This window comes from Mauremys reevesii, linkage group 5 (genome assembly GCF_016161935.1).
Source record: "Mauremys reevesii isolate NIE-2019 linkage group 5, ASM1616193v1, whole genome shotgun sequence".
Lineage (NCBI taxonomy): Eukaryota > Metazoa > Chordata > Testudines > Geoemydidae > Mauremys > Mauremys reevesii.
Window position 1 is genome coordinate 110,252,728 of NC_052627.1, and position 20,199 is coordinate 110,272,926.

At 38.4% G+C, this 20,199-nt stretch overlaps 1 protein-coding gene across 9 annotated transcripts in view; it reads right to left on the reverse strand.

Annotated features, from left to right (window-relative positions):
- The window catches only part of CPEB2 (cytoplasmic polyadenylation element binding protein 2), an 89,627-nt gene that overhangs the window by 26,462 nt on the left and 42,966 nt on the right, over positions 1-20,199 (reverse strand). For 6 of the 9 annotated variants that reach the window (XM_039540049.1, XM_039540051.1, XM_039540048.1 and 3 more), the window contains exons 5-7: positions 11,802-11,825; positions 5,509-5,679; positions 3,064-3,153 (exon numbers count right to left, since the gene is read on the reverse strand). In XM_039540049.1, coding sequence (XP_039395983.1) covers positions 3,064-3,153; positions 5,509-5,679; positions 11,802-11,825 — 285 coding nt within the window. The remainder of the gene's footprint in view (positions 1-3,063; positions 3,154-5,508; positions 5,680-11,801; positions 11,826-20,199) is intronic. The other 3 variants (XM_039540054.1, XM_039540050.1, XM_039540055.1) reach the window with 1 other exon arrangement.

Sequence of the window (20,199 nt, forward strand, 5' to 3'; positions counted from 1 at the left end):
ACAGAGTTACAAACACTTCAGGAATGGCTTATATTTAATGGTTTAGATAACTTAGCAAGTACACGGGGGTGAGAAGATAGATAGGTGTATTTATTCACCCCTATCGTACTTAGACATATCTCTACTGAAATTACACCACTCAGTAGCCAAAGGGCCTATCTATTCTATAAAATCTACCATGCTGAAAGAAACAGTTATAACAATAGTGCCCAAATATAGTTAAAAAATGCTTTTCTAGACAGGACTGAACTATTTTACCAAACTGTGTACAGCACTGAACCTTACAGGGCTGTGGAATGATTGGTAATGTACACAGGACCAAACCACATCGACAAGACAAGACTACATTTTAAGTGTGCTGGGGTATTAACATGTTGCAAATAACTTCCAGAACCCAGAAGGCACATCATTCTAAATTCTGCAGTAAGGTTCTCTGAATTCTGTGGCAACACAATACTGAGTACTGCAGTAAACGGAAGTTACACAGAAACCTTAATAGGTGGAAAAACATTCAGACAAGCGTTATTAAATATCAAATGAATAATATAATAGGTACTATTTACCTAGCTAGAGTTTGAGTACCTAGTGTGATCGTATCCAAGTTATTCCCAAGTTAATTAGGTAAATATATTGAGGCCCTAATGGACTTCATGCAATTTCTCCTCTTCTACCTTCTCTGATTATAGGAAGCCCTGCTTGGGGGGGGTGGGGGGGGAAGAGAGAGAGAGACAGAGACAGAGACAGAGAGAGTGTGTGTGTGTGTGTGTGTGTGTGTGTGTGTGTGTGTGTGTGTGTGTGTGTGTGTGTGTGTGTGTGTGTGTGTGTGTGTGTGTGTGAGAGAGAGAGAGAAAGTAATATTTCAGTTATGGTGAAAAAACTTCATTGAAGACATATGACATGAAGGTGTTTAGATTCGGAGTTAGGCCAACCTCCTCTGGAGGCTCATTCTAGAGTTAATTCCCTTTAGTTGAGAATGCTTTATGTTATATGCTTTCTCATGGCCATTGCCCCAAAGAGCCACAGCTATCTTGGTGGGTTGTGAATGGAGATACAGTTTTCAATGTAGCTGGTATCTGATATGATAGTGCTTTGTATTCAAGACAGAAAAAAAATGAAGGCCAAGCTCTGTTTACCTTGTATATTATATGAAAAAAAAAATCCCCACAGTATTTGAGTGCTTCCCAAGTAAAGTTTAGAGTCATAGTGGATTTCAGGAGGCTTCTGCTCTTCTCTCTTCCTTGGTGGAGGTGGTTCTTCCTGGGATACATTCCTTCCTTTATTTCTTTCTGCCAGCAGAGGCGGGCTAGGAGCCAGTGTAGGGATCAGAGTACAAGAGTGATGTGCTCACCCACTGCCTCTCCCATGAAGGAGATGGGAAACTAAATTCTGTGCAAGCTGGAATCTTTGCCTTGTTTTCCTAGTTGGATCAGATTTTTATACTGTGTGCATCTACAGACAGACAAAACCTTATTTTCTGGATTCCCCATGCACCATTTCAAGCTAAAGCAAAATGTCCAGTTAGCTGTATAATTCATTGTGGGGGTGCTGATGAACTCAAAAGAGCCATGCTGCAAAATTTAGGCTCTATATACTGTATAATAAATCAACCCTCATAAATACGTATCATTGCACCTATAATCTTGGCCAGGTTGTTGAATATCATCCAAACCACAATTTGGATATTTGGTAGAGATAATGAATACAAATATCATTGTATTAGCTCTAAAAACAAGAGAGGAGGCATTGCTTGAGTAGGATGCTTGTAACAAAGCTGAAAAAAGCCCATTTGTGTTTAGCTTATTCAATGGGACCACATACAAATATTAAAAGCATGCACTTTGAAATACCAGTAATCAGCCTATAAATATGCTTAAAATCTATGTTTTAAAATCTGAATAGATTTAGAAGTGAGAGTTAAGTTTTTTTTTTTTTATAAAGGCCCTTCGGAATTATAATGCTTGGACTTGCACCAAAGCAGTCTTTTGATTGTGAATTGTCTGGTTTGCCACAAAGATTTCTTTTTCTTAATTTTGAAAGGTTTGACTCTAGTTTGCCAATAAAATACAAAATGAACACACAGGCATTAATCTTAAACATATACTCACTTGAAAATTTCAAGTTGAGAAACTGTAAGAAAACACAGTAAGGCCATGTCTACACTACAGGCGCTATAGCTATGTTGCTGTAGCACTGCTGTGTAGCACTTCCTACAGTGATGGAAGCAGATTTTCTTGTCACTAGTTAATCCACCTCCCTGAACAGTGGTAGCTAGCTTGACAGAAGCATTCTTCTTTTGACCTACCCGTGTCTATACTGTGGATTAGGCTGGGATAGCTACAGCGCTCAATAGTATGAATTTTTCACACCGCTATGTGTGAAAAATTGTCAACTTAAAAAAGGTAAGTGTAGACCACGGAAAGCTGACAAATTTGTTACATGCAAAGATAAACCCTAGAGGCCATCCTCTGCAACACAGTTGCAGTGCACTGAGCTGCTATTTGGGAGAGCCAGATATGAGAGTTACTTCATAAGTCCTGCACTGAACTGATAGAGAACAGGAACCAGCAGTGAGGCAACACCCTCAGTTTCTAGTTTTGGTATGAAAAGGAGCTATGTCTGCACCCCACTTTTACAGCAGCATTAACTGTTAATGCTAAGGGCTTGTCTACACTGCCCTGCAGTTCAGACTGGGGGTATACAAATAGCTGTCTGTATGAAAGTGCTACTCTGTAAGTCCCCCATGTGGATGCTTCGGGCACAAACTAAAAGATTCCTACTACATGTTAACACAGTCCTCTTCAAACAGGACTACGCTAATGCACGGAACCTTACAGTTTGTGCCTGCAGTGTCCACCAAGGGGAGTTACAGCACAGCACTTTGATGTGCACTGCTATTTACACCCCCATAATCCAACCTGTAGAGCAGTGTAGACACAGCCTAAAAGACTGCAAAATAAACCCTTCAGAAGAGAAAGAGGAATGAAGAGGTTAAATAGGTGTCTAAGATTAAGAAGATTTACATAATCAGAAAAAAACAAAAACAAAAATTTCTCACTGTATTACCTTTAGGTGGAAAGTAGGACTTGCTTTCTGCTTTGTGAGGCCAGTCTACTACCAGAGGCCCAAATCGTCTGAAGCTAGCAGTAATTTCATCTAAAAAAAAACCAAACCAGGTATAGTAGTTGCAATTAAAACAGACGACAGTTCAAGTGAGCAGTGAAAAACACTGTCAAGCAAATGAAGAGCTGATGCTTTGTTTCTTTCTTCCATATAAATACATAGTCTCTTGCAAAACATAATATATAAAATAAACAGGACATAAAAATATAAAGATAAGTCCCTAAAACTGGAAAAATTATTTACACAGCATGACTCAAATCACTTTTAAAACCTAATTTTATTTTAATCAAATGTCTTTGCATCATTTAATAAAAGGAATATTTTAGAGCAATATGGATGGATACAGGGGATCAGAATGACTCAAGGTCATGGTCCAAGGTGTTTATTGTTCAATGGCCTATAGTCCAGATCTTAGTGGGCATGTGTCCACATCATAAAAAACCACCACAACTACTGGCACTTTTATTAGCAGACTCAGCAAAGGCTATGTGCAGAATAGGCATGGAGACTAAACTGCCTTTTCATACTTCGAAATGGTCCCTCCATAACAGTGGACAGATCTGTCAACATGTTGACAAGGAGCTAGGTGCTGCAGGCCATGCAACAACACACTGCACAACTTTGGTATGGCTTCCCACACCAGTACTGTCTTCCCATCTGCCATTGCCCCTAAAGGACTCACATAAGAAGGCAGTAAAAAAAATAAGGGTGACAGTCTTCAATAGGCACACAATGGGATTGTTTGGCCTACAGTTTCTGAATCTCCTTGTCAGCATATCAACAGGCAGAAGAGGAAAAGGATCTTTCAGCATGGCCTTACTTAGGATTGTACACAAAGCTTAATAAATGAATAAGCCCAACAGAAGTTTTGAATCTTGCTTTAGTTAATTGTTTGAGAGAGAGAGAGAGAGAGAGAGAGAGAGAGAGATTGATTGATTTAATCTGTTAAGGTTTCTGAATAATTCTGTACCAGTACTGGTGGAGGGTCCAAAAGTACTGTAGGGGACAATGCAGAAGAAATCTCCCCCAGCAAATTATCGTCTTGGACACCTTCAAACTCATTTTGTTTGTGATCCAATCTATGATTTAATTTTAACCTAGTCAATGGACATTTGTATACATTACAAAACTAATGCACAATTTAGCTCTTATTGACTATCTGCTCAGGAGAGTCCCAATATTAGAATAGTAGGAGTACCACAGATCTGGACTAAGGTACATTAGTGAAGTTGTTCCAAATATGACAAAGCACAATTTCATTTTATATTCAAGATGAAAGAATATGTTCTGTCAAATCACTTGCTATCTGCATTGGAAAAGTCACTTAGCTTTTCTGTGCCTCAGTTTCCCTATAGATACAAGCGGATAACTCCTATCTTTATAAACCCCTTTAAGATGCTTGGTTCAAAAGTATTATATAAAGTACAATTATTAATATTTTGCTTTATTCAAGTAGAACAGTGAGTGTGAAAAAATGTACATACTATTATACATTTAGCCTAAGCTCTTAAACTTTGGACATGACCGCCTTTTTTAATTGGAAAACAAAAAGACTCCTGTAAATCAGAGTTCTTTCCTAGTCACTATAAGTATAGATTATTTAACTTTTAGCTGGAAAGCCACTAGAGCTGGGCAGAAGAGACCTACCTAATTTGTAACATATCATTCAAAGGAACAGCCTACCCTTTAACAAAAAACCCAACCCCTGGTGTGGAACTTGAAATACACAACCTACAGGACCAAAAGCATGAGAGGAAGCAATCATATCAACACCAAAACTTCTGGATGGCATCTACTCAAACTAGACTTATGATATCAGGAAAGATGCACTTTGGTTATTTTAACAGCATGTTGCTTTGTATGCCACGTAGGGAGGTGGGGCAGAGAGGAAGAATTGAAATTAAAGAAGTCAAAGTAAAAATCACAAGGGTGCCACCAATATCATGAGTTTGAGGTACAACAGTTCATTCTGATAGTAACTTGGCAGGCTGCTTATGCGTAACATTCTATGCTGAACTATCATTCTGATTAATTCAGGTGAAGATACCACAATAAAAATACTGAGCAGCTACGACAAGTTGACTCAAGAGAAAAGTTCTCTGTCTTCAATGTGTACATAAGATTTAGACCTTAGCATTATTGCTTTTATTCTCTGAAAACAACAAATAATTTTCATAAAGAAATGTCATTTAAAGGCAGGTCACATTCAGGACCTAATTCAGCATAAGAAGTGCAATTCCCACTGAAGTCAATTAGAATTGTGCCCACTTACAGTAGGATCTATTTGGTCCTGTGTGTCACTTCAATTCATTAATCTAAACTTTAAAGAGAATAAGCAGCCTTTCTTCCCGCTCCAGACCAAATTGTATTCAGTTTCAGCCAGCTCACCTTCATCAATATCTGGTGGAAGGCCACCAACAAATACTTTCCGAGAGAAACGTTCTATCCGTTCTCCATTCTGATGAGCTGAATAGCACGTAGGTGAATTCAAGACACCAACTTGATCACTATGGCCATCGTCCAGCAAACCATCATCTATTGGGAAGAGGGAAGAACGACCTAAAACACAAGAAGAATAAATATTAAAAGAATAATTTTGTAGTTGGTTATGATCATCACGTAACCCGAGGAAAAAGGGGAAAACAATGTGGAAGGCAAAGAAAAATAATATTAGTATAAAGAAAAAAATAAAAGAAATAAAATTCAAAATTGCCAGATGTCATGCTTGTAGATAGAACATTTAATATTACATTACATTTTTTAGTTTCTTTACTCCAAACCAATAGTAAATCATTAGTTTGATTTTAAATAGAATATCTTCTTTATTAAGTGACCATGTTAAGACTTAAAAAGAATACGCAAGCTAAAATTCTCTTAGACGACAAATCCGAGGAATTATCCCAGACTGAGGTATGAGCAGAGGCAGTTTTGGAACAAATTAATAAATTCAATAGTAATAAGTCACCAGAACCAGATGGTATTCACCCAAGAGTTCTGAAGGAACTCAGACATGAAACTGCAGAACTACTAATTGTGGTATGTAACCTATTGCTTAAATCAGCTTCTGTACCAGATGACAAGAGGATGGCTAATGTGGAGCCTCTTTTAAAAATTGGTGTTGAAGGTAATCCTGGCAATTACAAGACAGTAAGCATAACTTCAGTTCCAGGCAAACTGGTTGAAACTATAGGGAAGAACAGAATCATCAGATGCATAGATGAACAGGATTTGTTGGGGAAGAGTCAACACGGTTTTTGTAAAGAGAAATCATGCCTCAAATAATTAGAATTATTTGAAGGGGGTCAACAAACATGTGAATGGCGTGATTTAGTGGATATAGCATACTTGGACTTTCAGAAAGCTTTTGACAAGGTCCCTCACCAAATGCTCTTAAGCAAAACAAGCAGTCACAGGAGAAGAGAGAAGGCCCTCTCATGGATCAGTAACTTGTTAAAAAGATAGGAAACAAAAGGCAGGAATAAATGGTCAGTTTTCAAAATGGAGAGAGGTAAAAAGAGTGGTGTTCCCCAAGGATCTCTACTGGGACCAGTGCTATTCAACATACTCATAAATGACCTAGAAAAAGGGGGTAAAAGGTGAGGTGTCAAAGTTTTCAGACAATACAAAATTATTTAAGAGATAGTTAAGTCCAAAGCTGACTGCAAAGAGTTACAAAGGAATCTCACAAAACTGGGTGACTGGGCAACAAAATGGCAGATGAAATTTATTACTTTGCTTTTATCAACATTGTATATTGGAAAACATAATCCCAACTAGACATACAAAATTGTGGGGTCTAAATTAGCTATTACCACAGAAGAAAGATATCTTGGACTCATCATTGATACTTCATTGAAAATATCTGCTCAATGTGCTGTGGCAGTCAAAAAAGCTAAAAACTTTAGGAACCATTAGAAAAGGGATAGATAAAATGACAGTAAATATTGTAATGCCACTATATAAATCCATGGTATGCCCACACCTTGAATACTATATGCAGTTCTGGTCACCCCATCTCATAAAAAAAAGATATTTTAGAAATGTAAAAAGGTACAGAGAAGGGCAACAAAAATGATTAAGGCTATGGAACAGCTTACATATGAGGAGATATTAAAAAACTGGGACTGTTCAACTTGGAAGAGACGACTAAAGGGATGCGGGGAGAGATATGATAGAAGTCTATAAAATCATTAATAGTGTGGAGAAAATGAACAAGGAAATATTATTTACCCCTTCATGTAACAGAACCACCCTGGGTCGCCCAATTAAATTAATAAGCAGCAGGTTTACACACACACAAAAGGAAGTACTTCTTCACACAACATACAGTCAACCCGTGAAACTCGTTGCCAGAGAAAGTTGTGAAAGCCAAAACTATAACTGGGTTCAAAACAGAATTAGATAAGTTCATGGAGGATAGGTCCATCTATGGCTATTAGCCAAGATGGTTAGGGATGAACCCCTTGCACCGGGTGTCCCTAAGCCTCTGACTGCCAGATGCTAGGACTGGACGACAGAGAATGGATCACTTGATAATTGCGCTGTTCTGTTCATTCCCTTTGAAGTCGCTGTTGGCAGACAGGATAGTGGGCTAGATGGACCACTGTTCTGACCCAGTATGGCCACTCTTACGTTCTCATGTATCATTGGCTCATCTTCAAGTTGTGGTGATAGGGTCTATCCAGTGAATGAATATATTGCGTATTACAATTGCTTATAGTTTGATTAGGCTGAGGGAGAAGAAAAAAAAATGTATGCTCGGTAACAAATTTTTAAAATACAAATGTCATTTTTGAAAAAATAAAATGATGCTGGTGAACTGGGCATAGGTTTTAATTCTAAGAAAGAAAAATGATTTTGTAATTAGCATGTATAAAACAACTCTTGACAAATTATCGAGGAAGTCATTAATCAGATCTATCCTACTTGTTATCAGTGCTCAAAGTATACTGTAGTATTTGGGAATAGCTGAAACCTCTGAAAGTTCCTGACAAAGCAATTTTGAGGGGTGAGACAGAGGTTTCAGAGTTAACACCTCATGAGCACAAATGGAGGCAGGGATTTCACGGTAATGCAGTTCTACCCTCCTTCCCATATAGAGCATGCTCAAACAGTATGGATGCTACTTCAGACATAAGGCTAGAAATGCAGCTACATAATAAGAATGCTGCTACAAAGTGATCAAGAGGAATAAGGAGGAGGGAGAGGAAGAGGGAGGAAGCAAGGGATGATTCCTTCTATTCAGTTTCAGAGAACTCCTTTGCATACAACTCAACTTCTCAGACTTTGCACTGGGGCCAGGATTTGTATCTTAGACAACCTGAAAACGTGAAATATCTGCATAGAGATTTATATTGGATTCATATTCAGAAAGTTTTCTTTGCAGTGATAAAGGCCATAAATTTACTTTTTGTAAAATGAAAACTTAACTTTGGGGTAAGTCCTAAGTTTCTCAGAAAAGGTTCCTACTTGCTAGTGGTGAGTGGATTTGTCAAGCCCTGCATAAAAGTATTGCCTGCTCACTCTTTTTCCCATCTCATTTTTATAATAATCATATATTTAAATAGATTTTTTGGAAGAAGGAAGTGCTAACTTTATGGGAAGCAAGTTCCTCCTTCACCTTAAAAGCCTCTTTGCAGAGGTTCAACAGGATCCCAGCTCAATGGATTTGGAGGGGCAATAGCTAGTTCTGCCAGATTCTCCCACTCCAAAGCCACAGAGTGGAGAAGAACATATTACCGCACATGGAAGTCTGTAGTAACTAAGCTGCTGCCCACACTGCAATTTGGAACTTTTAACCTTAAGAAGTCTGGATATTAGCAAAGGCCCTTGCAGCATAAATGGGGCCCTACCAAATTCACAGCCGTGACTACCAAAACGTCACGGACTGTGAAATCTGGTCTCCCCCCGTGAAATCTGGTCTTTTGTGTGCTTTTCCCTTATACTATACAGATTTCATGGGGGAAACCAGAGTTTCTCAAACTGGGGTTCCTGACCCAAAAGGTGGTTCATAGAATATCAGGGTTGGAAGGGACCTCGGGAGGTCATCTAGTCCAACTCCCTGCTCAAAGCAGGACTAATCCTCAGACAGATCTTTACCCCAGTTCCCTAAATGGCCCCCTCAAGGATTGAGCTCACAACCCTGGGTTTAGCAGGCCAATGCTCAATGTGGGGGGGTTGCAAGGTTATTTTAGGAGATTGCAGCATTGCCACCCTTACTGCTGTGCTGCCTTCAGAGCCAAGTGGCCGAAGAGCAGAGGCTGTTGGCTGGGCACCCAGCTCTGAAGGCAGTGCCCCTCCAGCAGCAGCACAGAAATAAGGGTGGCAATACCATACCACGCCATCCTTACTTCTGTGCTGCTGCTGGTAGTGGTTCTGCCTTCAGAGCTGGGCTCCTGGCCAGCAGCCGCTGCTGCTCTCTGGCCGCCCAGCTCTGAAGGCAGTGCCGCCGCCAGCAGCAGTACAAAAGGGTTGCAGTACCACAACTCCCCTACAATAACCTTGCGACCCCCCCCCCGCACAACTCCTTTTTGGGTCAGGACCCCTACAATTACAACACCATGAAATTTCAGATTTAAATATCTGAAATCATGAAATTTATGATTTTTAAAATACTGTGAAATTGACCAAAATGGACCGTGAATTTGGTAGGGCCCTAAGCATAATTCTTGGAGGAGCTCAAGGACCAGTGGGGACTGGTGGGGCCAGGCAACCATGTAGAAGCCATTCCTCTCCAGAAGATCACTCAAGAGCCATAGGATTATAGGGAATCTGTGGATTTGCAGGAGGTGGTTGAGGAACCTCATTATTTGTCTTGTGGTGCTTAGAAACCCCAATCAGGAATCAGAGCTCTATTATGAAAGGCACTGCATGCATACATAAACAAAAAGATGATCCTTGCCCCCAAATAGATTATAATCTAAGTATAAGAAGAGATACCAGCAGATACAACAAAAAGACAATGGGAGCATAAGGTAGCACAGACTATTAAGGTAAATATATTTAGCAGCAGTCACAGCACACTCCTGGCTTAGCTACTGTCGAGCATTATGCTGGCACTGCATAGAGGTGATTTTTAAGGAGATATGTGAAGGAAGATAATATAATGACTTAAGATATTTGCATGGAACTCCTTCCGTGCATAATAAAGTGATGAGTGAGAAAGCACAAAGGCATTTCTGGGAAAATTTGACTATTGGGCAATGAAGGCTGGCATCTTTGAAGTAGAAGTGGAGTTGACAGTCAATGGCAAGCATGGCTTCTCAGACAGTCAAGCTGACACTGAGGAAAGTGAGTTTGAGCTTAGGCAAGACACATGTGCAGTGGTACTTTTTTTTGCCTTGTGGAGTCAAGGGATATTCTAGATTTGGAGGCTGAACTCCTTGTCTCTTCCTCCTATTCTGCAAGAACCTCTGACCTAAGAGGAGCACTCACAGGAGGGTCCGTTCTTAAGTTTCCTATGCCTGATTAGCTTCCCCCCATCCCTTACCCCTGCTTTTTCATATCCTATATGTACAATGAAAACTAAGAAACTCAAAATACAACTGTAATTGTTAACAAACCAGGGGCTTAGAATACCTCTCTCACTCATGTATATAGTGTTGCTATTAAACAGTAATTAAATATATATCAAGGATAACCATTTAACAGTTCCACTAAATTCAATATTAAAATTTATTTTGGTAATTTTAAAGAATTAGCACAATACATAAAATTAAAACAAATAATGAAATGAAACAACTATAAGAAGTACTGTACTGTTAGCAAAGGACACTCTAGTTCTCTATGTAATCAAAAAACAATTAATGGAACTGCGAGCTTCTCTACATAGCTTTAGCAACAATACTGGACTACAAACTGAATGCAACACTATCAGCAAAAAGGTAATTCAATTCCAAATGCTACTAAATAGTAATTGGCCTGTGCTGAAACTTCCAGAAATTGTGAAACACGGTGGTGTTTTATGATATGGATACCTGAACAGTAGAGACTGGATCATCAACTCATTTCTCTAAAGGGGGACTAAGGAGCAGCTATCAGATAATGGTCTGTACTGAACTAGGACAGATGTGAACCTCTTTGCTGACTTAGACATGAAAATATCTGTATCTTGTTAATACCTGGATTTATCCAAAAATCTTGAGATTCACATATTACACTCAATGTGGCTTATATAGAGACAATGGGCTAGATTCTCAGGTGGTTAAATTAGGATAGCTCCTCTGAAATCCAGGGAGCTATGCCAATGTACATCAGCTGACAACTTGTCCCGTGTGCTGTTTCTCAGAATTTTTTTCCACAATTCTTTAATAAAACTGTGACAATTCTTTTAACTGAGCTGTGTATACCATCACTTATATGAAGTGTTAAGGGAAGAAGAATTGTGGAAAAACAAATCAGAGTTATGTACACTTTTAATAAAGGTAGTACAGAGAGTATTTACTTTAAGTGTTAGTGAAATTATGATTAGTGCTACAATGTGTTTTAATTGATTAAAAGATCTGTGATTCAAACTCACTAACACAAGAAATCAATGACCAAAACAGATCACTTTTTTGCAAAAACTGATTAAACATGCAGACAAAACAAATCTAAAATCAATAATCTGGAGTAATTAAATCACAATGATCAATATCAGCCCAATCAGAATAACTGTACTGTAGCAAACATAAATGAATTACCTCGTCTTCTCCCATAACTCCTTGCTGCATGTAAACAAAGGACAAATTGTAAAATGTCAAAGAACTGTATGTACCATGCCCACATATAAAAATAATTATACAAAGAACTATGTGGGTAATTGATGAATTGCACTAATCTGCATAAGAAGTTGCTACTAATATACCTATATGTGATCACATTAAACTAAAGCCATTTTTCAAATACTGTGCTTTTTTACTTTTTTTGTTGCCTATGCACCAAGTACTGGATATAGAAGAGTATGCTTTACATACATCAAAATAATTTTGGATAATTTCTTTAACTTTAAATATATTTATAATTTTGCAATTTTCTACTATGCCCTTATACTCTTCTTAATTAATTATATTCTCTCTATATAAGTATTACATTTAATATAACCTCTGTAATTTAGCTTGTCTTTCTCAGCTCATTGCCTCAGACTCTGATAGAATTTAAATAATGTGCAAGATTTTGCTAATAAAGAGAAAATGTTGCTTTAAATTAGTGTAGTAAGAGTTAAATGAATCAGACAAACATCCTGGTCCATGGAACAGTCTGTACAGTTCTTTGCAGTGACAATACAAATGCTATAAGCCATGACCTTCCTTTTCCATGAAAAGAGCTAGCAGAAAATTAAGCACAAGGTTTTGTTTTAAACAAAAGACTCCTTGTGGTACTAAACAAAATCAGAGCGTAAGTCACAAGAAATGACATTGTATTATAAACACTTGCATAAAGCCAAGGCAACGAAGTCAAATACATTACCACTAAATCAAGATTTACCTCATTTTTGAGCATTACAGGACTCATGAAGAGATTGTGCTAATGGTTACAATTCAGAAGACTCCACACAACACACTGATGCTATTTTTCAGCATTCTAGCCTTTTAGCAAAAAAAGCAAACTACTAACATGTAAAGAGTGAATGATAAGTAATAAGTTACATATTATTTGTCTTTCAGTACTATGCTTTTATAAAAATATTTTCAGTTCCTTCTTCACAAATTTAGTACTTGAGAATAGTTTCTTTAATGACAAGATAGGAAGATAGTAAAATTTTCTAAATACAGTAATTATTTAAACAGAAAACATTCTTCCGAGCCTAATGTTGCAAGTGGACTTCTGTGCCCACTCAGGGCTCCTTTGAGTTCAATGTGACTATGTGCACAGATCCACCCACAGAATGCAACATCAGGGCTGTAGATATGCAGATCGTCTCAGAAACCAAAGAATCTCCTCTGATTTATTCATCTCCCCACTTCAGTATTATATAATATCTGTATTATAGTAATGCCCTTTTGCACAAACAGGGTCTTTAATTTTATTTAGCATCACTCCTTTTCTTCTACAGGCCCTTTCCTATCAGGGATTTACCAGGTTATTTGTAGAACTCTGAAAAGCCTCCCATTACATTTTTTCTCTAATTTAATCCTATTACTCTTGAATCCTCAGACAGCAGTCACCATTTTCCCCCTAGCTATATTATACTGAACTCATTTTGAAGTTAATATTTTTAGTGTCACCTGGAAGAATTATACATTTTCCCCTCCCTTTCACAAATACAGTTACAACAGTAAGGGAAAATCCAAATGCATCAAGCCCATACTGATTAGTCAATTTTTAGCATGACTATAGTGGCACGCATACACTCACGGGTAATATAAAAATAGAATCTTGGCCTAATATACACTAATAAGTCCCTTAGGCACAAACACTAATATTATCTCTGCTCTGTTCATCCAGTTTTGCTTCCCTCAGTCATCCAAACCAGTTCAGCAGTGTTCTCAAATTTTCATACTGTTAAGACAATCTTTTCGCTTCTCATGAAAGACGTTTTGGTAGGACACTTACAAAATTTTTATGTTGATGTGTTTTTAAATAATAGTAGCATGTGAACTCTTGGAAACAAAAATAAAACTAGAAGTAGAAAAAAACCCTATTTAAAATACAATGCTGCAGTTGCAAGAAAATGGTGCATCTGCTAGGATATTTGATATACATGTATTAAAGTTACATTAATGTGCCAAAATATCCCCAAAAAGTCTGAGAGTATTTTGCCCAGCCAGGAGAAAACAAAAAACAAATCGTGGCACTAACATGACACATTTGCTGCCATCACATTGTTTACTCTCCTTGTGTAGATCTGCAACTAGAGTCCTTGATTTCAAAAAGGCAAACTTTAAAAAAATTAAAGGGAATTACTGGTAGTTAGGAATATGGATTGGACTGAAGAACTCAAGGTTCTGAATGTGGAGGAGTCTTGGAATTTCTTTAAGTCAAGATGCAGAAGCTATCTGAAGCCTGCATCCCAAGCAAGGGTAGAAATTTCACAGGGAAGAGTTGCAGACCACACTGGATGAGCAAGTATATCCAGAAGATGGGATGGATCAGCAAGGAAAACTACCTCTTGAAGGTCAGAAAGTATAGGGAAAAAGTGAACTGGCAAAAGCCAAGCAGAGCTGAATCTTGCAATGGAAATTAAAAACAATAGTAAAAAGGTTCTATAACCACATACACCTCTACCCCGATATAATGTTGTCCTCATGAGCCAAAAAATCTTACCGCGTTATAGGTGAAACTGCGTTGTATCGAACTTGCTTTGATCCAACAGGGTGCGCAGCCCCGCCCCGCCGGAGCACTGCTTTACTGCATTATATCCGAATTTGTGTTATATTTGTGTGTATATAAAAAAGAAAAGACTGAAAGAAGAAATGGGAGCACTAAGCACTGAGGATGAGGTGAATGTTAAAAGATAATCTAGGCATGGTCCAACTCCTAAAAGAATATTTTATCCTTATTAAAAACCTGAGGCAAAGAGACATTTAGGGGCAGTGGCAGGGTGGCTAATGGAAATGAGAATATGGAAGTAGAAATTACCACATTCAAGTTGGAAGTGAAACTCAAACAGTTTAATGGGACCAAATTGGGGGCCCAGATAATCTCCATCCAAGAATATTAAGGGAACTGGCACATGAAATTGCAAGCCCAATAGCAAGAATTTTTAATTAATCCATAACCTCGGGGGTCATTTCCTGTGACTGGAGATTTGCTAATACAGTACCTATTTTTAAGAAAGGGGGAAAAATGATCTAGGAAACAACAAGTCTGTTAGTTCAACCTCAATAGCATGCAAGGTTGTGGAACAAAATTTTGCCAGAAAAAGTAGTTATGGACATAGAGGTGAACATTAATTGGGATAAAATACAACATGATTTTACAAAAAAGTAGATCATGCTAGACCAACCTGATCTCCTTTTTTGAGAAGTTTCACAGGGTAGCCGTTTTAGTCTTCATCAGCAAAAACAACAAGGAGTCCTTTTGGCACCTTAGAGGCTAACAAATTTATTTGGGCATAAGCTTTCATGGGCTATAACCCACTTCATCAGATGCATGGAGTGGAAAATACAGTAGGCAGGTATAAATGCACAGCACATGAAAAGATGGGATTTGCCTTACCGAGTGTGCGGGGGGTCAGTGCTAACGAGGCCAATTCATTAGGGTGAATGTGGCCCATTTCCAACAGTTGACACGAAGGGGTGAATATCCCTTTTGAGGGGGTTGGGGAGAGGGAGGTTACTAGTAGAGTTCCTCAGGGACGGGTTTTGGGACCAATCTTATTTAACAATATCATTCATGACCTTGGCACAAAAATTGGGAGTGTGCTAATAAAATCTGAAGATGATACTAAGTTGGGAGGTATTGCCAACACAGAAGAGGACCGGAATATCATACAAGCAGATCTGAATATCCTTGAAAACTGGAGTAATGGAGATGGGATGACATTTAACAGTGCAAAGTGCAAGGTCATGCACTTTGAGACTAACAACTAGAATTTTTGTATAAGCAGGGGACTTATCAGTTGGAAGTAACAGAGGGGGGAGAAAGACTTGGGTGTATTGATTGATCACAGGATGAATATGAGCTGTCAGTGTGATGTGGCCATGAAAAAGGCTAATGTAGTCCTAGGATGCAACAGGTGAGATATTTCCAGTGGAAACAGGGAAGCGTTATCATCATTATACAAGGCACTGGGGAGACCTCATCGGGAATACTGTGTGCAATTATAGTCTCCCATGTTTAAGAAAGATGAATTCAGACTGGAACAGGTGCAGAGAAGGCTACTAGGATGATCAGCGGAATGGAAAACCTACCTTATGAGAGGAAACTCAAAGAGTTTGGCTTGTTTAGCCTAACCAACCGAAGGCTGAGGGCAGATATGATTGCTCTCTATAAATACACCAGAGGGATAAATATCAAGGAGGGAGATGAGTTATTTAAGTTATGTGCCAATGTGGATGCAAGAACAAATGGATATAAACTGACCATCAACAAGTTTAGGCTTGACATTAGATGAAGAACAGCCACTGAACCCCAAAACAAGTAATCTGCACAATTCTGTTTAGAACACTTTATATTTGACCTTTTGTAGTTATTTGCTACACAAAGAATTTCTTCCTCTATGAGGTAAAGACGACAAAGAAACTATCAGGGTATCACATTTTTAAAAGCATGTCATGTTTCCTTATCTGTATTACACTTTTTGATTGTTAGGACTTAAAGAATGTTAAAAAGCTATTGCACTTTTTACTGTTTCTGCTGTTTATTTACTTTTTACACTTGGTTCAACTTTGAACAATAAAAGCAGACTAGTCAGTTTCACTTTCTGTTTCTCTTTGTAGGGAAATGTTTAAATAATTTTTTTTCCTGAAAACTTTAAATATTCGGTTTAGTAAATTTGTTACCAGACATGTAGAAATTAAGGTTACTTACTTGTAACCAGAGTTCTTTGAGACAACTGTGCATATTACCACTTATGGGTAATATGCCAGCCACTGCAGCTTAATAGAACTTCCTCCAAGCAGTGCCTGTTATAATACACATGCAGCCATCCTACCTGCTCCCTCAGCATCTTCAAATGTTCTGTGGGCAAATCTATATAAGGTGGCACTGTGCCCTCTACTGCCTCAGTTCCTTCTACCGCTGACTCAGAGAAACCAAGATAGGAGTCTGAGAAACGGGCAGGAGGAAGGTCAGTGGGAAGTGTGAATATGCAGTCATCTCAATGAACTCCAGTTATAAGTAGGTAACCTTAACTTCTTCGAGTGGCCCTGCATATTACCACTTATGGGTAGTTTGACTAGTAGTGCTGAAAACACTCAGGAGGTAACAGAGTTCTAATTAAATAACAATCAAAACACTGTTTTACCAAATCTAGCATCTGCTCTTGAAACCAGATCCAAAGTATAATGTATGGACTGACTTCCAAACAGCAGCCTTACAGATTTCCCATTAGGAACAAGTTTAAGATAAGCTAAAGATGCTACCACTGCCCTCATGGAATAAGATCTCACAGTAGTAGGCACTGGGACTGCCGCTAACTTGTAATATTCAAGAATACATTGTTTAACCAATCTGGAAACAGGCTGAGCAGATACATTGTAACCCATACAATTCTTACCATAAGAAACAAAACTTATATGAACTCCTAAAATCTTTAGTTCTGTTTAAACAACATGCTCAAACTCTTCTAGCCTCAAAAGTACGTAAAGCAGATTCCCTTTATTAGCATGTGGCTTTGGAAAAAACACTGGTAAATTAGTTGTCTGACTCATGTGAAACTCGGATACTGTTTTTGGTAAAAACCTGGGATCAGGTCTAAGAACCACTTTGTCTTTATGAAAAATAGCAAATGGCAGATATGCCTTCAATTTTTTCACCCTTCTGTCTTATGTTATAGCAACAATAAACATAGTTTTAATAGTTAAAATAAGGAACACACTTCCAAAGGTTCAAAAGGCGCTTCATAAACCTCACTAAAACCAATTAAGATCCCATGTTGGAAACAGATCTCTCAAGGGGAGGTACAAGTTAGATATTCCCTTTGTAAACCTTTTAGCTGCATTATGCACAAGTAATGATCTGCCATCAAAGCATGATAAGATGAGAAAGCCATTAAAGGAACTCTTAAAGAAGAATTAGAGACCCTCAGACTTTAAATACAGTAAAATACTCCAATATACAGGGAATAGAAGCTGTAACTGGTGAGTCATATTTGCCTTGCATCCAAGGAGCAAATCTAACTCATTTCAAGTAATAATCTTTCCTCTTAAATTATTTTCTAGAATTAAGCAACCCATTTTGAACCAACAAGGAACAAGAGTATTTTAGATTAGTCAAAGTCTGACAGTACAGGCTGTCAGATGGAGAGACTGGATGAAGAGTCCTGTCCTGCTGCTGTGACAACAGGCCTAGAAACAGGGGGATGGGGGAGAGATACAGACTCCCTGTGACTGCTGGAACATGTCCACTGTTGTCTCAGTCAAGCTGGAGCAATCAGGATCACTCTTGCCCTATCTTGTCTTGTTTTGTTTTCCCTTTAGCTTCTGAATTAATGGAAAGGCTAGAAAAGCATACAAAAGGCTCTCCCCCAATGCATTAGAAAAGCATCCAAGATCATGTGACTGTCCTTTCCAACTCTTGATCAGAAGAGAGACTTTTTGTTGAACCTTGTCACAAGCAGGTCTAACATGGGGCTGACCCTAGCTGGAGAAAATCTCTTACATCACCTGATCCTTTAGTGATCTCTCATGCATCTGAGAACCGCCTCTGCTAAGCTAATCTGTGAACACACTGCTCTCCCCTGCTAGATGCAGTGCCACTGGATAGACACTGTGAAGAATGCACCAGTACCATAGATTGACTGCCTCAGCACCTAGTAGAGAAGAATGGGTACCTCTTTATTTGTTGACATTGCACAGCCATTGTATTGTCTGTCACTAACTGAACAGTCTTCCCATTTACATGAGGAAGAAAAGATCTGACAGCCAGAAGAATGGCACACAATTCTAAAATGTTTATGTACAAAATTCTTTTCCTGAGACACCAAGTGACTGTGAACTATAAAAGAGTCCAGATGAGCTCCCCACTCATTGTTAGATACAACAGATGTTATGTGCTGGACGGCAAGGGGGGATTGAACAGGACCCCCTTGAAAAGACTAATTCACAGTTTGTCTACCACAAAGAATCTAAAAATGTACTGATGCATGACAATTAACATATGAAGACTGTCCAGATTTGGCTTGTAAGCTTGAGCCAACCAATGCTGCTTTGGCCTTACCCTGAGGCATGCAAACAGAATAACATAAGTAATCATTGGCATAAGACTCATCAGACCCAACAAGAAAAGTATTGCCTGGAATCAATGACAAATCTCTAAAATAGACTGCACACTATCTTCAAAAGTCTTTCCTCTGGGAGGAAAGCTCTTCCTACTACTACATTATAGACAATATAAAAACAGATTTCCTGAGATGAGCATAGATTTTACTTTCTTATATTCAGAAAGAATCTAAAATCCGTAAAAAGGGAGGTAGACTAGCAGATGTAACCTAGCAGAGGATGTAACCTAGCAGATCTTTGCAGGAAGATGACCTCAGCAGCCAGTTTTCTAAATAGGATTAAACAAATACCCTATCTTCTGAGATGCACTGCTAATACAGAAAAGCTCTGAGCACTCAAATGGCAGGATCTTGTACTGACAATGTCTTTGTGCTATCATCAAATGGAAGTATTTCTGATGATTTGGCTGAATAGAAACATGTTTTAAATAGAGAGTTGTGAACGAGTCTATAATTGAAGGTGAGACAATTAGGGAGGCTAGGGTTAGCACTCCAAAATGCAACTTCTCAACAAACCTTTTCCATTTCCTGAAATCTATAATTGGACATAAACCCTCATCTTTTTTTCTAGATCAGGAAATATTGATTAAAACCTCTGACCGCATAGATACTTGGGTACTTTTTTCACAGAACCTATCAGAAGCAATTTCTGAACTTTTGACAGAAGAATAACCTCATAACCCTGAAAAGGGAAGGAGAGGGGAACTGAAAGGAGGTAACTGTTCTAACTGTATTGCATAGCCCTTTACTATTATTTCTAGGACCCACTTGTCCAATGTAATAAGCCTCCAGTTGTTGATAAAATGGATTAAAATGTCCCCAAACAAAGGGAGAGAAGGACTCTTGATCCTCATATTAAATCTGAGGCCATTTAGTCAGTAAAGACGAAACCGAAAGAGCAGATTGCTTCAGTTTAGGCCTAGATCTGAATTATTTCTTTTTATGTTAAGACTGAAAAGATGATGTAGTCTGCTGATGAAGGTAACATTTCTGAGATGAAAAATAAGTTGAAGACTGGGGATAAATCTGTCTCTAGTAATGAAAAGAAGGAGGTAGGAGGTCTCTTTCTAGGAATAGGATATAAATCAAGTGAACAGCAGACCTGGTGTCTCAACTTTTCTAGTAATTTGTCCATTTTATTACCAAAAGGACCATCACCCTCAAAGGGGAGATGCTTATCTTTACATTTAGTATCCAGTCCATGCATGCTTTCTCAA